Source organism: Somniosus microcephalus, chromosome 4 (genome assembly GCF_052327205.1).
Source record: "Somniosus microcephalus isolate GS21.2 chromosome 4, FLI_Smic_1.0, whole genome shotgun sequence".
Taxonomy (NCBI): Eukaryota; Metazoa; Chordata; class Chondrichthyes; order Squaliformes; family Somniosidae; genus Somniosus; species Somniosus microcephalus.
Window position 1 is genome coordinate 192,329,943 of NC_140990.1, and position 21,358 is coordinate 192,351,300.

Genomic DNA, 21,358 nt, shown 5'->3' on the forward strand with positions numbered 1-21,358 from the left:
CAGAACCTCTCTGGCCACAGGGGATGTACCAGAGGACTGGAGAACAGCTAACGTAGTACCATTATTCAAGAAGGGTAGCAGGGATAAACCAGGGAATTACAGGCCAGTGAGCCTAACATCTGTGGTAGGGAAATTATTGGAAAAAATTCTGAGGGACAAAATTAGTCTCCACTTGGAGAGGCAAGGATTAATCGGGAATAGTCAGCATGGCTTTGTCAAGGGTAAATCATGTCTGACCAATCTGATTGAATTTTTCGAGGGGGTGACTAGGTGTGTGGATGAGGGAAATGCTGTGGATGTGGTTTACATGGATTTCAGTAAAGCTTTTGACAAAATCCCGCATAGGAGACTGGTCAAGAACGTAAGAGCCCATCGGATCCAGGGTGCCTTGGCGCGTTGGATCCTAAACTGGCTGAGTGGCAGGAGGCAGAGGGTGATGGTCGAAGGTTGCTTTTGTGACTGGAAGCCTGTGTCCAGTGGGGTACCTCAGGGATCGGTGCTGGGACCCTTGCTGTTTGTGATCTACATAAATGATTTGGATGAGAATGTAAAAGGTATGATCAGTAAGTTTGCAGATGACACGAAAATTGGTGGGGTGGTAAATTGCGAGGAGGAAAGCCTCAGGCTACAGGATGATATAAACGGGTTGGTCAGATGGGCGGAAAAGTGGCAAATGGAATTTAACCCTGAAAAGTGCGAGGTGATGCATTTTGGATGGACAAATAAGGCAAGGGAGTACACAATGAGTGGTAGGACCCTAGGAAGTACAGAGGGTCAGAGGGACCTTGGTGTACATGTACATAGATCCCTGCAGGCAGCGGAACAGGTAGATAAGGTGGTTAAAAAGGCATATGGGATACTTGCCTTCATTAGCCGAGGCATAGAATATAAGAGCAGGGAGGTTATGATGGAGCTGTACAAAACGCTGGTGAGGCCACAGCTGGAGTACTGTGTGCAGTTCTGGTCGCCTCACTATATTTGCTTTGGAGAGGGTGCAGAGAAGATTCACCAGGATGTTACCTGGGATGGAGCGCCTCAGCTATGAAGAAAGACTAAACAGGCTGGGGTTGTTTTCCTTGGAGCAAAGAAGGCTGAGGGGGGACCTGATTGAGGTGTACAAAATGATGAGGGGCACAGATAGGGTAGATAAAGCGGAACATTTCCCCTTAGTAGGGGGGTCAATAACAAGGGGGCATAGATTCAAGGTAAGGGGCAGGAGGTTTGGAGGGGATTTGAGGAGGAACGTTTTCACCCAGAGGGTGGTTGGAATCTGGAACTCACTGCCTGAAAGGGTGGTAGAGGCAGGAACCCTCATAACATTCAAGAAGCATTTGGATGAGCACTTGAAATGCCATTGCATACAAGGCTATGGACCAAACGCTGGAAAATGGGATTAGACTGGACAGGGATTGATGGTCGGCGCAGACACGATGGGCCGAAGGGCCTCTTTCTGTGCTGTATAACTCTATGACTCTATGACTCTATGACTGCCCCTTCCCTCCTCGGGGCCTGTCCTACTTCTCACACTGCCTCCTCCCTCCTCGGGGTCTGTCCTGCTTCTCACACTGCCCCTTCCCTCCTCGGGGCCTGTCCTGCTTCTCACACTGCCCCTTCCCTCCTCAGGGCCTGTCCTACTTCTCACACTGCCTCCTCCCTCCTCGGGGCCTGTCCTACTTCTCACACTGCCTCCTCCCTCCTCGGGGCCTGTCCTACTTCTCACACTGCCTCCTCCCTCCTCGGGGTCTGTCCTACTTCTCACACTGCCTCCTCCCTCCTCAGGGCCTGTCCTACTTCTCACACTGCCTCCTCCCTCCTCAGGGCCTGTCCTACTTCTCACACTGCCCCTTCCCTCCTCAGGGCCTGTCCTACTTCTCACACTGCCCCTTCCCTCCTCAGGGCCTGTCCTGCTTCTCACACTGCCTCCTCCCTCCTCGGGGCCTGTCCTACTTCTCACACTGCCCCTTCCCTCCTCAGGGCCTGTCCTGCTTCTCACACTGCCCCTTCCCTCCTCAGGGCCTGTCCTGCTTCTCACACTGCCTCCTCCCTCCTCGGGGCCTGTCCTACTTCTCACACTGCCCCTTCCCTCCTCGGGGCCTGTCCTACTTCTCACACTGCCCCTTCCCTCCTCAGGGCCTGTCCTGCTTTCCCACTGCCTCCTCCCTCCTCAGGGCCTGTCCTGTTGCTACCATTGCCTCTTCCCTCCTGGGACACCTTCTGTTACTCTTCGCTCTTGCCTCCCAAGGACCTGCTCTTCTGCCGCTTCTCCTAATTTTCCCAGGCCCCATTCTGACAGAAATGTCTCCCTAGGCCCTCTTCTCCTGGGCCTTATTCTCTATTAGTCTCTCTCTGTTTGATCACTTTTGCTTTTTTTATTGCAGGCTGCTCCATTTTTTTTTGTTGGAGCCACTGCCTCTCCTGTTCCGTTTCTCCGTGTTGTCCCCGTTAGTTGTTAATTCCCAAGACTGCTCCCTCTCTTGTTTTTGTTTTTCAGGCTGCTCCTGTTTGTGTTTTCCCAGCACTTGGCTGCTGCTGTGCTCTATTTACATCATAGGACCCCGATTTCCATAATAAAATGGGCCCAATCACCTGAAACAGGCGATTTGGGCACTTGGCAGTAGGCCCCTTTCAAAATGGAGCTGGCCATGTTGCTGCTGTTAACGGGTCAGTAAGGCCACCGACTCCATTTTGAGGCCCCATTAATGGCAGGCGCAGGCATGTAAAATTGCCCCCAGGAATTTACATCAACAATCCAAAGGAAAAATTCAGAGGGGATGGTACTTGTAAAGGAGGGGAGTCGTTAGGTTATATTACTTGTGCCACAATGTGATGGTTAGTTTTCTTTTGCCTGTAGTGCACAGCAGCTCCACCATATAAAAGTCCACTGCAAGTAAAATATTTTTCCCATAACTGCTTATTTCTGGGGTTTGCCCATTAAGAGCAAGAAATAAGCTTCAAGAGTGGTCTGCTGCACATTTCACACCAAGGAAAATACAAGGTCGTGAAATAGAGGTCGATAGAAATATCCAGACAGGCTGGGAACTGGTGCCCTAGGCACTAGTACGCATTGAAACTCCAAGTGCTTGACAATGGGGTGACGTGATGCTTGTAACTCAGAAGGGAGTTTGTATTGCTTTGGTTGGTTGCAAGTCCTTTATCAACTATGTTGTAGTATTATTTGGACTGAAGAGTTTGATCAAGCAAATTGTTTATCCTGCCAGTAAATTAACACAAATTACTCTAGATTATCCAATAGAAGTCACTTCCTCTGCCATTCGGCAATGAATAAATTGTTTGCAGAGCTATGTGACGCAGTAAAGAGAAGAACATGACTTGCTGCACCACGTGCCTGTGTTAATGAACTTTCCTGGCTTCTGAGGCCTGATTGATTTCAAGTCTGGGTTATATAAGGACAAGTCCCTATGAGAAAAAGTATACATAAGCAGATCGCTGACTTGGTGTTACAGCAGGTTACTGCACAGGAGATGCAACACCTGCCCTTATACCTCCCCACTTCCCACTGTCCAGGGCCCCAAACACCCCTTCCAGGTGAAACAGCGATTTACTTGTACTTCTTGCAATCTAGTATATTGTATTTGCTGCTCACGATGTGGTCTCCTCTACATTGGGGAGACCAAACTCAGATTGGGTGACCGCTTTGCGGAACACCTCCGTTCAGTCCGTAAGGGTGACCCCGAGCTTCCGGTCGCCTGTCATTTCAATTCACCGTTCCACTCCCACTCAGACTTCACCGTCTGCTGTCTCTTGCATTGTTCCACGGAAGCTCAGCATAAGCTCAAGGAACAGCACCTCATCTTCCGATTAGGCACTTTACAGCCTTCCGGACTCAATACGAGTTCAACAATTTCAGATCATAACCTCGGCCCCATTACATTTTTATATATTTTTTATCCACACCTTTGGTTTGTGCCTTTTCCTTTTTTTCTCTCCCACATGGCAGCTGTCTCTCATTCTGCCAGCGCATTTCACACTTCATCTAGAGCCATCCTTTGTTTCTTTACCTGTCCTATTACCATCTTGTCTCATCTTGAATATCTCTTAATGTCTCTTCACCTCTCAGACCTTCCCTTTTGATCTTTCATCCCCTCCCCCATTTCCCAGCCCCCAAACTGGCCTTTTAATCTGTTTCATTTCCTGCTTTTTTCTCAGTTCTGAAGAAGGGTTTCGACCTGAAACGTTAACTCTGTTTCTCTCTCCACAGATGTTGCCTGGCCTGCTGAGTTTTTCCAGCGTTTTCTGTTGTTATTTCGGATTTCCAGCATCTGCAGTATTTTGCTATCGTATCAGGTTACTGCTGCTGTTGGTTGGCACACTAATCTTTCACTTCTGGAATCGAGGTTTGAATCCAATGCAGAATGATGGGATTAAGCAGTCTCCTCTCTTTGCTGTTTGTGAGGGTCCTAAGTATAGAGTTTAGGACTGTCTATGTGGATGCAGGCTGACTGTGTAACACTGCCCACAATTAGGCCTAAATTGGCACCGCTATGGCTTTGTGACTCAGAGGCATTAAGCTGGCCAGCTCAGTGGACCAGGAGGGAGTTGACAGAATGATCTCACACTGAGCTCAGTGCCTTTGTCTACCGTTTTAAATCTTTCCAACTCCCTTAACTATAAAAAAGCAAATAGAAATTAATTAGAGGAGATGCATGAAAACATTAAAAATCCAATCTTGAACAATAGGGTCTGAGAGTTGCCATGTAAGCAGAATGTTATGTACTTGACATCACACATTCCAGGCACCTCACAACCATTCAGAGGGTGTTTCAATTGCTGAGGAGTGCTGATTTTCATAAACTATTGAACTCATTTCATTCAAGCCTTTTTTTTAAATTTCTAAATGCTTGAAAACAAGTGGAGGCAGAAAGCAGACAGAGGTAGACTGGTGGTTGTATTATATCATTTAGCCATCTCTTGGGTAATATTGTGTGCAGGATGAAGGATACTAATGTCGAGAATTGAACACTTTTCTCATCATTATATAGTGTCAGCTTGGCTCAGTGGTAGCACTCTCACCTCGGAGTTAGAAGGTTCAAGCTACAGTCTAGGACTTCAGTGCAGAATCTAGGCTGACATTCTAGTGCAATACTGATGGACTGTTTCAATGCTAAAGATGCTATCCTTCAATTCAGAAGCACAGGTGAACGTTAAAAATCCCTGACACTACCTGAAGAAGAGCCGAGTTGTCCTGGTGTCCTGGCCACCATTATTCCCTCAACAAACACCAGCAGAAACAGATTAACTGGTCATTCATATCATTACTGTTTATGGAACTGTGACAAGCACACAATGGCTAATGGACTTACCTACAACAGTAACTGTTGTAATTCAATCTATGTGAAACATTTTGAGATGTTTCTGAGAGATATGATGAGGCACTGTATAACTGCAAGTTCTTTCTTACCACCCAGTGTCATGAAGTACTCCCAGTTCTGGTACAGCATAGGGCTAGATGCCAAATAAAGCTCTCTAAACTCTGCCCAGCAAGCACCCCACCTCAAGTAGAGTAGGGGTTAGATGCAGAATGAAGTTTCCTTTCCACTGCTCCGTCAAGTTCTTACAGGTCATGCACATCATGAGTTCAAAAGAACACGAAGATCCCTCAACGCTGTCCCAACATTGTACATTAAATCCATACTCAAAAGACCATCCCTAACTACAACTGGGTTAACCATGGTAAAAGTACTGCTTTTCAATGCGAGCTGAAAACAAACATAATCAATTGGCCCAGGGAGACATGAATTTCTCTGGACCTGCTATCAGACTGTGGGTTGATAATTTTGGCAGATGATGCTCATTAATGATTCTTATTTACAAACTCTATAAACTAAGCTTGAATGCTCACTCATAACTCTGGCTTGTCACAAGCCATTCAAAGTGGAAAACACGAGGAAAACAATGTCTTACATTGTGCCATCACATGATCGGCCTACTCATCTTCCTGCACAAAGAACTCATGGCAAGACACGGTTACCATACTAATGAAAGTAACAAACTCCTGAAAGTCGCACTCTGCATCACCATCAGCATCCAGGCCTTCCATCAGCTTGTCTAGGGTCTCTTGGTCTTTGATGTCCTAAAAGGTTTTTAAAAAAACATAAACTTCAAAAAGCAATGCACACATGTACAGCACAGATCATCCTGCATACCTTCACCTTAAATTAACTTTTTTGCTTTTAAAAAGTATATGCATGGTAATTTAAAGTCAAGTGCCAAGCAGCTTAACACTTCAATCAACAGACCTGTAATATTTCATTACATTACAGATTTACCACCAACATGGTGTTTGCTTCTCCAATTCTTTTCATGGTACATAAGCAGTTAGAACCCCGATTCACTCACAAAACCATTCCTTTATTTTAATTTAATAGTTTCAAAATGTGTCACTTTGCTTGAGTCAGTTGTTCGAAAGAAGAGACAAGCCATTCAATTCGAATACAAACATCCTGTGGGCTTGGTTTGAATTTATACGATTGGCAGCTCTTTTGGAGCTGGACAGGCATTTATCTAAATGTGCTTAGTCCCAGTCATTTTTTGAAAACTATTTCTCAACCTGTCTGGTTCAAATTGGGGAGACTGTCTAAAGTCTTCAGAGCGTTAGTCAGGCCATAGAGCTTCCATGGACAATGAGAAAAAAAGAACATAAGGATATTTTGTACATTACAGTTTAGTGTGACCATTTTTTATTTTCTGCTCATGTGAGGTAGTCTTAAAATCTACTGTATAATCTACAATGTGTCACTGCTACTGGTTACTTATTCTTCTACTGTTTAATAAATTAGGTTGACAGTTAATGTCTAAGTCGTGGTCCAGTGAAGTGTTTATGCAGCCAACTTCCAAAGTCAGGGAAGATTACGTCAGGGCATGTGATAAAGTCAGCAAACTAGAATAAAGTGCAGTGGGTTCTTCATTTAATCCCTAGGTGCCTACAAATTTATTTAGCTATTTAGGCAAGTGAAAGCACTTTCCTTGATATAGGAACAGGGACTCATCTACAGGAATGGTCAGAAACATAAACCAAATAAAATACCTAAAGTAAAAAAGTCCCCCAAAAAACCCGATCATTGCACTTCAAAAAGGTTGAGTTAGGCTATGTTAGGACCTTGTAAAAGTCAAGTGGGTTTAATTGACATCGTAGATTGTATGAGATGTTCGTGACCATCATCTGAATCCCTGGCTCGTTGTGGCCCTTGACTCACTCCAATGCATGTAATGCAGTATATGCAGATACTGAACCAGAGAGACCAGTTTCCATCCCAAATTCCATCCCTGGTCTGTGCTGAGTTAGCTGATCTCAGCTGGGACAGCAATTTTGGCATTACAATTGGGATCAGTATTTCTGGGCTATGAAGGGGGATACCAAATCAACGAAGGTGCTCCTTCCTGATCCCTATCCAGTGAGCCCTGCTGTGTTGACATTGCGTGAAGCTAGAGCAGGGTTCGGCTCCAGGAATGAACTGTGGGCCAAAACTCATGGCCAAAGATCACACATAGAAAGTAGTCAATTTGGGCAACGTTTGAGAGGCTGCCTATTGAACAATACCTCTGCATGAGTAGGCTCTTCTGGAGAAGAAGGGAGAAAAATGAAAAATATATACATAGACAGAATAATGGATACTTGATGGACTAAATGCCCTCATTTTATGTCAGGGCATCTGTTTTCCCAATATAATTAGTGGATATCACATGGCATTGCTCATGGCAAGCTTGAGGGTAAATAAAGTGTGACAGGATAAAAGTTACAGGAAGTAACTGTGGCACTTACAGGAAGTGTCAAGACTTTTAATATATTATAGCTAGATGTTCAGTTTAAGCACTGATCGGATGCGTTGTGATACAGTAGGGTGTAGATCAATGCCTGTGTCCCCATAGTGTCTCCACAAGTTCCTGATCTCACTTGAAACAAACAGAGACCAAGACCTTATCCCACATGGAGAGAGAGAAAAATATATAGAGTAGGCGTTAATTGTTCTCAGACATCTCCTAGTGGCTACACCAGGCTGCACTGGTGAACACCAGTGTTTTGGGTCACAGGTGATGATCTGGAGTGACAAAGTGCCATCCTCTTAGGGCACTAACAGGAGGTGCAAAGCAACCGAATTTCTCCCCCTTAGAGACTTTTGTCAAAGAGGCTTAGAAATGCTTCTTCTCGCATCCCACTTCCCCCTCAGCCACAATCTCTTCTCACTTTCAAGCTGCTGTATGTATGCATATCTTGCTTCCTCTCTCCCCTCACCATAACCCAACTCTTGTGCCTTTCTGCTTCCAGATAATCAAGAACAAGCACCTGAGCAGCCTGTCCCCGAGGCAATGTACGAGAGCGAGGGGGGAGAAGAAGACACAGCATCACTGCATCTGTCACTCGCAGACACCAGCTCAGAAACTGGCACTGCGCCTAATTCGGGGCTAGTGTAGAAGCGGATTCTGTACAGGGTGAGGCACTGGGCACGAATGGGCTCCAGCAAGGCCGGGGGAAAGGGTAGCTCAGGGGCCAGCTCCCCGGAGGGTGAGTACGTGTGCAAGTTCTGCTGCACAGAACTCGGATGAGGACCTCGATGGGGCGACCTTCAGAAGACGAGTGATGGGCATGCACACCGAATTGCTAGGTGCAAAGGCAAGCCTGCTGGAGAGCCTCTTGGCAATGTCAAGGAGCATGGTGGAGTCCGCCTCCAACATTGCACAAGCTTGGAGCCCAGGATTTCCAGGCTGCAAATGATGAAAGACTCCCAAAGAGACCATGTTGACCCAGCCATGATGGTGCGTGTGATGGGCAATGTCGCGGCTGCCATTGCAGCACAGGCGGAAGCGACCCAACATTTTAGAGCTGCAGCAGAAGCGCAGCAGGCTCGCGTGAAGTCTCAGCTTGATGCCACCCAAACACAGACTGCACTCATGCAATCTCAGCTTGATGCCACAGAAGTTCAGACTGCTGCCATCGTGGCTGGGTTTACCAGTGTCGACCAGGGCTTTCAGGGTGTCACTGCAGCCCAGCAATCTGTGTTCCAACTGATTGCTAGGAATGCTGAGGCGCCGCCCCGGGGGTGTGGCAGTGGGTCAGAGCAGCAGGAACCACTGCCATTCAGCCATTGCCCTTGTCGCTACCTGTCACCCAGCCAGCCCAGACTGCTGCCGCACATGCCGAGGTGGTGCAGTCTACAGCTGGGCCTTCTAGGGCCAGAGCTGCTCGAGGTCATCCTGCAAGGCCATCTGAAGTCTCCCCCTTGGAACCTCAGCAGCCTTCCACCAGCCATGTTGCAACCATTGGGGGAGAACTTCGTAGGAGCACTAGGACAGAAAGGGCACCTGAACTACAGGCACTAAGGGATTGCACAAGGGTGATTAGTTCATATTGTAAGTGTAAATATGTGTGAAGTTATTTTGGATAAATTTATGAATTTTGTTTGGAATCTTTAGTGGTGGTTCTCATTTCAGCTTTGTGCCCAGGAGGACGCTCTAATATTCCGTGACCGAGGGATGGTTTGACGGGGATGTGGGGAGAAAGTTGTGAAACATGCAGCAGACCACCACCAAATGGGACACCCGCACTGGCATGTACTGGAGGGCTCCTCCCAAGCGGTCAAGGCAGCGGAACCATTGCTTGAGCACCTCAATGATGTTCCTGGTGACAGCATGGCTCTCATTATATGAGTTCTGGGTGTGAGTGGTGGGGTTGCAGAGGGGAATCATGAACCAGGTGCAGAGCAGATAGCCCTTGTCTCCGATCAGCCACCCTCGAGTTTGATGTGGTGGCTGGCAGATTGCCGGCACACCGGACTGACGGAGAATGAAGGCATCCTGGTTGCTGCCAGGATAGCGGGCATTGACCATCAGGAAGCGCTGGGAGTGGTCGCACACCAACTGCACATTAAGTGAGTGGTAGCCTTTGCGATTACAGAAGATCTCAGGATTGGTATACGGCACCCGCAAAGCCCCATGGGTGCAGTTGATTGTGCCCTGCACCATGGGGAAGCCCGATATCTTGGCAAAGCCACTTGTGCACTCGTCCTGCTTCTCTCTGCTAGTCCCTTCTCCTGGTGTAGAGTGCCTCAGTGACCTCCTGGATGCAGCAATGGACAGCGAACTGTGAGATGTTGGCTATGTCCCCTGCTGCAGACTGGAAGGATCCGCTGGTGAAGAAATGGAGGGCCACGGTGACCTTGACTGCCACTGTACGGCCTGCTCTCAGGCTGCAGGTCTGGTTGCAGGAGGCAGCAGAGTTCTGTGACCACCTCCTTGGTGAAGCGTAGGCTCCTAATGCACTGCTTCTCACTTAAATTGGTATGAGGAGTGCTCTCTGAAGACCCTAGGTGGGCAAGGTCTTCTGCTGATGTCATGATCTGAATCATCTACATGATTTTAGCGATCGCTGATATCGACAGTGCTGCCGGCCATCCGAAAATGACAGCCGCTGCAGGGCCTGCTGGCGGAAGAGCAGCGGCCCCCATTTTTTCGCCTGTATCTGGCAGTAACGGGTGGCGATAAACACCCTCCCCCCCAATTTCTAGGCCATGGTTTCTCTTATGGAAAACCAAGACCCCACTCCAAAAACTGTTAGATTGGAAACCCTGTGACATATTTCCCGCCGCCATCTTTGTTGCTGGCGGTGAAGAACTTCTTCCAAAAGCACTCTGCCCCGCTTCCTGCCTTCCAAACACCTAGTAGCTCTTTGACTGTACCTTCAGTCACCCTAATTATATCCCTTCACTTCCGACTGTCCCGCTGACATGTTTGTTCATGTACACACGTCGGTTGTTGCTGGTGTGATGTTACCGTTGTTATGTTCATAAATAAATAGACGTTTTCATTATGAACAGCTAGCTTGAGCTAGTCATTTATTCAGCCATGTGGACTAGTGTACAGGCATCCATCTTGACTACTGCCTTGTGGGTAGCCCACTACTAAACATACAGCTCCACCTAGTGTACCATTCTAGAATGACATGTTACTGATCATTAAATACCCCTTCCTTAGAGGTTAAACAAAATCAATATCAATCAATCATAACGACAAACATCTTCACAACAGTCAACACATTTTCAAAGCTTTACTTTATGAACACAAGCTTTTCATTCTTTTATTTTAGTTTTCTTTGTACTCAAAGATTAAGTCTATCAGGCTTTTTTACTTCACGTGTGGATCTTCTCAGCACAGGTAAGTCTGATGTGTTTTCATGAGAGCCTGTATGTGTGTTTGTGTTAGATTGTTCTGGTGGTGAGTGACAAGATTCAGTTGCGGCATTGTCATCGATTTGCTCTTGGATAGTTTCTTGTGTTTTCAGGAGGGAATGGCGGTTCCTCCTGAGAATCTGTCCTTCCTCAGTTCTAACAGTGTATGACCTTGGTTCTACTTCCTCAAGAACTGTAGCTTTCCTGTTCCTTGCATCTGGATCCTCAATCCTGACAACATCATCCCTTGTCAATGGTTTCAGAGTTTTTGATGACTTGTCATAGTGTGATTTCTGTTTCAGCTTTAACAGTTGAAGTCTCTGTCTCAGTTCCTTACTCTGCTTTTCTTTTGCACAGCAGGGTAGTGTGGTGCGCAACTTGTGACCCATTAGGAGTTCAGCAGGTGAAGAACCAGAGTCTAAAGGGGAGGCTCGGTAGCCCAGCAGGGCGAGATAAGGACCAGACTTGCTTTCTGTTGCTTTCTTCAGTCGCTGTTTGAGAACTTGAACACCTTTTTCTGCCTTACCATTCGACTGAGCATACAGAGGACTGGATGTGATGTGTTGAAAGTCATAATGTGCTGCAAATTGTTGCCACTCCTTACAGTTGAAGCACGGGACCATTGTCGCTAACGGCAATCCTGGGAATTCCATGTCTGGCGAAGATGGATTTAACATGCATTATGACACTGCTTGCTGATGTGCTTGAGAGCAGCACCATCTCAGGATAGTTAGAATAGTAGTCAATCACTATTAGATAGTCTTTACCATTCAAATGAAAGAGGTCCATACCAACCTTTTGCCATGGTGCTGTTGGTAAGTCAGCTACTATCATTGGTTCCTTTGCTTGTTTGTTTTGGTGTTTCTGACATGTCTCACATTTGCCTATCATGTTCTCAATGTCCTTTCTTATGCCAAGCCAATAAACAGTGTCTCTTGCTCTCCTTTTGCATTTTTCAATTCCGAGGTGTCCCTCATGAATCCTTTTGTGCATGTCCCGATGTAGAGCCTGTGGAATGACTATTCTGTTCTGTTTTAGTAATAGTCCACTTGTGACACTCAACTCTGACCTGATGTGATAGTACTTTGGACAGGAACCTTTTGGCCAACCATGATGAATGTTCTCTATTACTGTTTGTAACACTGTGGCCTAGAAATTCAGTTGGCGCCGCGCCAGGGCTTTAGCGCCGGAAAGTTAGCGCCGGCGCTAAGTCCCCCTGCGCGCGCCAAAAATTCAGTAGCGCCGCGCCCAAACGGCTGCCGGCGCTACTGAAGGGTGTTTGCGCCTGAAAATGGGCGCTACCTGCCGCATTGCGGCGCTATTCCGGCGCTGCGGCGCCCGATGCGGTGCGGCAGGCTCGGGAAGTGCAGGCCTCCTCCTTCAGTTAAGGAGGAGCTGCCTGCACCCGCCCGCTGGCCGGTAAAATCTTCACAAAAATGAGCCCGGCACCTCGGGGAAGTGCCGGCCTCGCAGCCCAGAAGCATCTGTTCCGCGGGGGGGGGTGGAGGAGTCCAGGGAGGGAGGTGCGGGCAGACGGCCGGCGGGAAAGCGGCCGGCCGCCGCGCGACCTTAATGCGCCGGCGCAAACTCCTGTAAGACTCGGTTGCCAGAGTCTTAGTTGCGGCTGCCACGGGCGAGGCGGCCGCAACTCAATTTCGGCGCTGGGGCCCGTCACCACGGCAACCGGGATGCTGCGCACACCGATGACGTCATCGGTGCCGGCGCAGCGCAACCGGTCTACCGCCGATGGTAGGGCCCCAGGGAATTTCTGAACCGGCTGTAAGTCCAGCGCAATGACCTCTAGCGCCGCAAAATGGGCGCAAAGCCCACTCAATTTCTAGGCCTGTATCTTTTACTGTTTCTTCTGCTATTTGCTTTGATTTTGTGTCTGACGTGGGCAGCGCAGCAGTGACCATACTCACATGAACATCCACGTCTTCCTCAGTAGAGCTCACATGACTCATTGTGGGTGCTCGGGATAGTGCATCTGCTAACATTATGTGTTTGCCTGGTGTGTAGATCAGTTCAAAGCCATATCTTTGCAGCTTCATCATGAGTCGTTGAATCCTTGGAGACATCTCATTCAGATTTTTTTTAATGATGGCAACCAGTGGGCAGTGGTCTGTCTCAACTGTGAAGGTGGGAAGTCCATATATGTAGCCATGGAACTTTTCTAGTCCAACTACCAAGCCTAGACATTCCTTTTCAATCTGGGCGTATCGACACTCAGTATCAGTCATAGACCTGGAGGCATAGGCAACAGGCTTCCAATCTTCACCCTCTGCTTGTAGCAAGACTGCACCTAGGCCATCTTTTGATGCATCCGTTGACACTTTGATTCTCTTTGTTGGGTCAAAGAAGGTGAGTACAGGTGCGGTTGTCAGCACTGTTTTGAGGTTCATCCACTCTTGTTCATGTCTTTCTGTCCATGCAAACTCATTTGTTTTATGTAGCAGGTCTCGCAGACAGGCTGTCTTGGCTGACAAATTAGGAATGAACTTTCCAATGAAGTTTATCATCCCCATGATGCGTAGCACTCCTTTTTTGTCAGTGGGTCGGGGCATTTTGAGTATGGCGTTTACTTTTTCCATATCTGGCTCTATTCCTTTACCAGATAGATTATCTCCTAGGAAAGTGACTTCCTGGACGCCAAACTGACACCTGGCTTTGTTGAGCTTCAGTCCATTCCGGCATATGCTCTGTAGCACTTTAGTCAGTCTCTCATTGTGTTCTCAGTGTGGAGCCCCAGATGATGATGTCATCAACATAGACCCGAACTCCTTCCAGACCTTCAATTATGTGTTCCATCACTCTATGAAAGATTTCAGATGCAGATATTATCCCGAAAGGCATTCTGAGGAAACAATACCTGCCAAATGGTGTGTTGAAGGTACAGTATTTGGTGCTCTCTTCATCCAGTTTTAGTTGCCAAAATCCTTGAGGCATCGAGCTTTGTGAAGTATCTGGCACCTGACATTTCACTGGTGATTTCTTGTCGCTTGGGAATCTGGTAGTGTTCACGTTTTATGTTTGCATTTAAGTCCTTTGGGTCCATGCATATTCTTAGATCATTGTTCTTTTTCTTTACACATACCATGGAGTTAACCCAGTCTGTTGGCTCTTCCACTTTCCTGATGACTCCTAGTGTGGTCATTCTGTCCAGTTCTTTCTTGAGCCGGTCACGCAGGGGTGCTGGAACTTTCCGTGGAGCATGTACCACTGGCTGAGCATTCTCCTTTAGCTGGATCTTGTAAGTGAATGGTAGATCTCCAAATCCTTTGAACGCATCCTGGCAATTACTCACTACAGAATCCACTGAGTCATCTGGTCTGCTTATGGCACAGTTTATACGGTAGACTCTCTTGACCAGTTCTAAGTCCTCACAAGCTTTGTCATCTAGTAGTGAATCAAGTCCTGCAGCCACAACAGAAAACATGAGATGATGCACTTTGTCTTTGACTGTCACTAAGTCTGCATACACCAAGCTATCTATTTTCTGTCCATTATAGTCCTTAAGTAGTACTGACTTTTTCTGTATTTTGGGCTTTTCTTTCATATTTTTAATGTCACTCATACTGATTAAGTTTGCTTTTGTCCCAGTGTCTAGTTTCAATGTAACTAATGCTCCATTTACCTGCAGTGGCATCATCCATTTGTCCTCTTTTACTGCATTAACTTTATGTTCAGCATTGTCCATTCCTGAGGGCTGCACATTTTCTGTATCCTTTTCTATATTGTCACATGACACCATTCCTACAAAAAATGTCTCACTTAAATCAGTGTCCTCAATCACATTGACTTGTTGCCCTTTCTTTGTTTTTACTTTTGAAAAGCATTGTTTGGCAAAGTGATTCTTTCCATGACATTTTGTGCACATTTTTCCAAACACTGGGCATTGTCTTGACTGGTGCTGGTAACCACAATGTTTACAATTAAAAATTCCATCCTCCGATTGCTTTGCATTTCTGTTCTGCCCACGTTTCTTCCCCTTGTAGGACACAGCACCGACAGCAGCACAGTCACTCACTACAGTCGCATTACTATTAATTCCACTGAAAGTCTTTGCGTGCTGTTGAGCTAGCTCACTGGCATGGCATATTTTCACAGCATCCTCCAATGTTAGTTCGGTTTCTCTCAACAAACGTTCCCTGACCTTTTTATCATGAATACCAAACACAATCTGGTCACAACTCATGGATGATTTCAGGTCAGAGAAATTACATGTCTGTGCTTTCAGTTTCAGATTGGTCACAAAGCTATCAGAAGTCTCATTTTGCTGCTGTGTCCGTGAACGGAACACGTACCTCTCATAGGTCTTGTTCTTTTTGGGAGAACAATGTGTATCAAACTTCTTTAGCACATCGTCCATCTTTTCTCTGTCCTCCTCTTGATCAAATACAAACATATTAAATACCTCTATCACCTGTGGGCCTGCAACCGTGAGCAGCAACGCTATTTTCCTTGCGTCTGGCATCGTACCGAACCCGATGGCAGCAATGTAGAGTTCGAATTGTTGTTTGAAAGTCCGCCAATTGCAGTCAACATTCCCCGTGGGTTTCAAACCCTCTGGTGGCTTCAAATTCTCCATGTCGCATTTCACAATATTCAGCAGATATTACCAATCCTGGTACCATTTTATGTTCATAAATAAATAGACGTTTTCATTATGAACAGCTAGCTTGAGCTAGTCATTTATTCAGCCATGTGGACTAGTGTACAGGCATCCCTCTTGACTACTGCCTTGTGGGTAGCCCACTACTAAACATACAGCTCCACCTAGTGTACCATTCTAGAATGACATGTTACTGATCTTTACAACCATCAGTGAAATTAACAATGTAAAAGTCACAAGTCAGAGCACAGCGTTAACCAGGAAAGCCTCGATGCCTTCTGGTGTCCGGAGTGCAACAGCTATTCTGTTCCAATTTGTGAGGGCAGAATCTCTATGCCCGAAAATCAGATTTCACTGATAGAACATCCTCTGAACCATATACTTTATGCTGCCTGGCAAGTAATAAAAAGGTTAAGCCAACGGTATACACGACATGTGTTACATGAATTCATGTCCCCTCCCCCCCCATCCCTGCTATCCACCCACCAGAAAAAATTGCTTCTGTCAATATTAATGTGAGCAACTCAATCAGCTGAAAAATAAGAACAGTAGCATTGTGCCCCCCAGTCGTTGACCTGAAACGAACGGGGTCGATTTTGTCGAACCTGTCGGGAAGAAGGCAGGACTTCCCCTTTTGGGTTTCTGACCCGCCTACTTCGCCGTCCGGCCAATCTGCACGATTTTCCCTTGATTGACCTTGTTGAACCCGCCCAGCGGGCTCAGCAGGCCAATTAAGGGCCACCCGGCAACAGGTGACGTCACAGACTGCAATTTCATCCGTCAAGATTTCTGACAGATGAAATATCAGTGTTTCACAGCTGTTTGAAGCTGTCAAACACTGACAGTCTGATTTCTAAGATGAGCCCTTCTGCGCAGACTCATTTAGAAATCTCAGCAGCACTAAAAGCTGAAGGCTGTCACTTTTGACAGATCGCAGCCGTTCAGCTTTCAGTTCCGGCTGAGTGCTGCGCTCCCGACGGCTACAAGAAGAAAGGCTGTTAAGGTAAGTAAAGGTAAGTAAAAGTTCTTTACACACTTTAGACACACTAAACACACTTACCTTTACACTCATGCACCCATCACTCACCTGAGTGCTGACATCGCGACACCTCCAACTCATTCAACCCGACAGCCCGCTGCTCTAACCTGGCGTGGTTTGGAGCCGTCGGGAAACCCACACGAAACCCCTCAAAATAGGGATTAGGCTAAAAACTGTCTGTTAACTACCTGTTAACAGGCAGTTAATTGGCATTAATCCCTTCCCGCCTGGTTTCGGCGGGTCCCAGTGCGGGGCAGGTACCTGCCGCCCCTGAAACTTACGTGGGGTGGGGTTTTGGGCGGGATGGTATCGGGACCCCCAAAGTCAGGATTTCCACCCCCCCACACGCCTGATACCCCGCCTGACGGCTCCACGAAAACCTAGTCCGTTAACTCAACAACTCTCTTTCTCTCTCCACAGAGTCTGCCTGACCTGCTGAGTGTTTGCAGCATTTTCTGTTTTTATTGAAGATTTCCCCCAGCGGTTGGTTTGGGATACCAGTGTGTCTAATTGACACCACTGTGTCAGCCAATGAGTCTATTCCGGCTGGGAATAGTGGGTTCACTATCTGCAGCCAGCAAAGACACAAAACCAGGCACTAAGGAAGGTCGTACACATTCCTCACAGTTCAATGCTCCTTTCCCACCCCCCAGACTAATTTGGTTAAACAAGCATTCAACTAATAAGACAAACTATATAAAATCACTAATGCCAACCAAAACTGAGAATGAGAATCACAGACAGAAGGGACCTGAAATTACACAGGGGTTCTCCCTGATGTTCCTGCTGGTTGCTACCGGAGTTGTAGTGTGAGACTGGGAGAACGCCCACAGAACTTCACCGCCAACATATTTCAAGAGGCAACTGGGGAGGAAATAAATTTCCACTCAAAGGCCAGACCATAATACACTCACCAAAATAAATTTCAGGTCCTGGATCTAACCAAGTCCTGTTCACCCATCACCCTTGTGCTCGCTGACCTACATTGGATACCTGATGAGCAACGCTTCGATTTTAAAATTCTCATTTTTATTTTTAAATCCCTCCATGGCCTCGCCCCTCCCTATCTCTGTAACCCCCCCTCCAGCCCTACAACCAATGTTCCCTTTAAGTCGGCTTGCTGGCCTTTAAATAGAAAAACCACACATGCGCGGTATTTTGAATGGGCCAGCAGCCCATTAAAAGGGGCCAAAGAAAATTACAGGGAACGTTGCCTACAAATCCTCCGAGATCTCTGCGCTCCTCCAATTCTAGCCTCTTGCGCATCCCCAATTTTAATCGCTCCACCATTGGCGGCTGTGCCTTCAGCTGCCAAGGGCCTAGGCTCTGGAATTCCCAGCCTAAACCTCTCTGCATCTCTACCTCTCTCTCTCCTCCTTTAAGATGCTCCTGAAAACCTACCTCTGTCAACTGCCCTAATATCTACTTATGTGGCTTGGTGTCAAATTTTATTTGATATCGCTCCCGTGAAGCGCCTTGGGACGTTTTACTACGTTAAAGGCGCCATAAGTGCAAGTTGTTGTTGTTTAAATATTTAGAAACAAATAAAAAAGCACATATTGTCCCAATGGCTCCATTAATGTATTTAATGAGTAGCTGAGGCGTACAGACTAGGAAGGGTCCAGGTGCAATTCCTAATCTGTGCTGATTTAGCTGATAGCTACTGAGGTGCAGCTGAGAAACCCCACTGTTCCTGAGTTAGGCTGGCGAAAGTCAACTGGGATTCCTGTTCCTGATCGCAATCACAGCGATCCCCGCTAGATATCCATAGACAAGAACATTCGGTCATATAGAGTTACCCTTACACCCTCTTGTGGTTGAATAGGCTGCTGACACTCATTGCCAATGCTTATACATAAATGGCCGGTTGGACAAGGTGCTACACAAGGACCAGTGGCTGTTTGATTGTGTCCCAGCAAGAACAGAATTCCTGAGACGAGGAAGCTAACCGGTGAGGGATAGAAAAGGCAAAACAAAGCAGTATTACATGCTGTTTTGTTCCCTATATGGCCAATATGGGACAGCACGTCTGAACAATCTGTGATATGACACATGATACTTGCAGGTACTACATCAACACTGACACCTGGCTTCATACCGCCCTGAAGTGCAACCAAAACCAATCGACAAGCAACAACCGACCCTCCAACACCTTATTGGCAGGTCGAGAATTCCTCTGGTTGCTGAGAGGTAGGCACATCTTAAATGCGTTGATGAAAATGTTTTCCTTTCACTATTTCTTGTGAAATTCTAAGTGGGTTCTTTTAGAGCATGTTTCCAATTTTGCTAGAAAGATTGAAAAAAGTACATTTTTAAAAATTCATTGATGGGATGTGGGCATCGCTGGCTAGGCCTGCATTTAGTGCCCATCCCTAATTGCCCTTGAGAAGATGGTGGTGAGCCGCCTTCTTGAACCGCTGCAGTCCATATGGTGTAGGTACACCCACAATGCTGTTAGGAAGGGAGTTCCAGGATTTTGGCCCAGCGACAGTGAAGGAACGGCGATACAGGTCCAAGTCAGGATGGTGTGTGGCTTGGAGGGGAACTTGTAGGTGGTGATGTTCCCATGCGTCTGCTGCCCTTGTCCTTCTAAGTGGTAGAGGTTGCAGGTTTGGAAGGTGCTGTTGAAGGAGCTTTGGCGAGTTGCTGCAGTGCATCTTGTAGATGGTACACACTGCAGCCACAGTGCGCCGGTGGTGGAGGGAGTGAATGTTGAAGGTGGTGGATGGAGTGCCAATCAAGTGGGCTGCTTTATCCTGAATGGTGTCGAGCTTCTTGAGTGTTGTTGGAGCTGCACTCATCCAGGCAAGTGGAGAGTATTCCATCACACTCCTGACTTGTGCCTTGTAGATGGTGGAAAGACTTTGGGGAGTCAGGAGGTGAGACACTCGCCGCAGAATTCCCAGCCTCTGGCCTGCTCTTGTAGCCACAGTATTTATATGGCTGTTCCAGTTCAGTTTCTGATCAATGGTAACCCCCAGGATGTTGATAGTGGGTGATTCAGCGATGGTAATGCCATTGAATGTCAAGGGGAGATGGTTAGAGTCTCGCTTGTTGGAGATGGTCATTGCCTGCCACTTGTGTGGTGCGAATGTTACTTGCCACTTGTCAGCCCAAGTCTGAATGTTGTACAGGTCTTGCTGCATATGGACACGGACTGCGTCAGTATCTGACGAGTCTTGAATGGTGCTGAACAGTGTGCAATCATCAGCGAACATCCCCACTTCTGACCTTATGATGGAGGGAAGGTCATTGATGAAACAGCTGAAGATGGTTGGGCCTAGGACACTGCCCGGAGGAACTCCTGCAGTGATGTCATGTGATTGAGATGAATGACCTCCAACAACCACAGCCAACTTCCTTTGTGCTAGGTATGATTCCAACCAATGGAGAGTTTTCCCCTTGATTCCCATTGACTTCAGTTTTGCTAGGGCTCCTTGATGCCACACTCGATCAAATGCTGCCTTGATGTCAAGGGCAGTCACTCTCACCTCACCTCTTGTGTTCAGCTCTTTTGTCCATGTTTGGACCAAGGCTGTAATGAGGTCAGGAGCTGAGTGGCCCTGGTGGAACCCAAACTGGGCGTCAGTTAGCAGGTTATTGCTGAGTAAGTGCCGCTTGATAGCACTGTTACATTCACAATAGCAACCAGAGGGATTCTTATTCCCTCTTTGTTGCTTGATTCTGGGATATGCACCAAGTTTTTATTAATTAAAAATGGTCACAAAGAAAGATGAGGAGGACAGTGGGAAGCTCCAAGGCTCTGAGGGAATATTTTTTATCCTACTTCTTCCCATATATAGTGGGGAGCATTTCTGGGCCCTCTTTTCTCATACAATGACTTCACCCATTAATCTTTTATTCTCTCTCTCTCACTCTGCAGCCTTCATAAGCATCCAGGCTAACACGTTACAGAGCATTGCTCACTAGTTCCTGTTGAAGGCTGTATGTTCACCTGATCTCCCACTGTAATTTCAGCAGAAGATTGGCGGAAACCCCGGAGAAATGGGGCAAATGGCCAGTTATGTTATTCCTTTGGCTTATCTTTTCGAAGTTACGGCAGATGATCTGGAGAACCCCCGCGGAAATTGTACCCCTTCATTTTTTTGCTGACTCGCTCACTGCACCCCAACTCTGCTGCTACATATTTATATATAAGTACGGGTAATTACTCAGCTTGTACACTAGATGGCTCTGTACTTACAGTCAGTGGGCAGATTTTATAACTTACCCCGCCTAGTCCTGAGCTTGTTGCAATGGAAGCGCATAGCGAGAATTCGAGTGCAGAGGTCAGTGCATCCTTGATGGTTTTCCATCTGTTTAATGGAAACACTGACCTCCACACCCTAATTCCCAAGATGTGCTTGGGGCTCTGGGTTGGGAGCACTAATCTGTAAAATCTACCTCAATATCTAAGATAACTGTAGCTGCTACAGCCTACACTCCACCTTGCTATGCTCATGATATCAGGGAGTGTCAGCACTTAGGTACTATCCCTCATTTTGCTCTCGGCCTGTCTCAGCCACG

General features: G+C 46.9%; 1 protein-coding gene across 1 annotated transcript in view; it reads right to left on the reverse strand.

Moving 5' to 3' along the window:
• The window catches only part of s100b (S100 calcium binding protein, beta (neural)), a 65,551-nt gene that overhangs the window by 30,243 nt on the left and 13,950 nt on the right, over positions 1–21,358 (reverse strand). The window contains exon 3 of the mRNA XM_085985650.1: positions 5,923–6,091. Coding sequence (XP_085841776.1) covers positions 5,945–6,091 — 147 coding nt within the window. The 3' untranslated portion in view covers positions 5,923–5,944. The remainder of the gene's footprint in view (positions 1–5,922; positions 6,092–21,358) is intronic.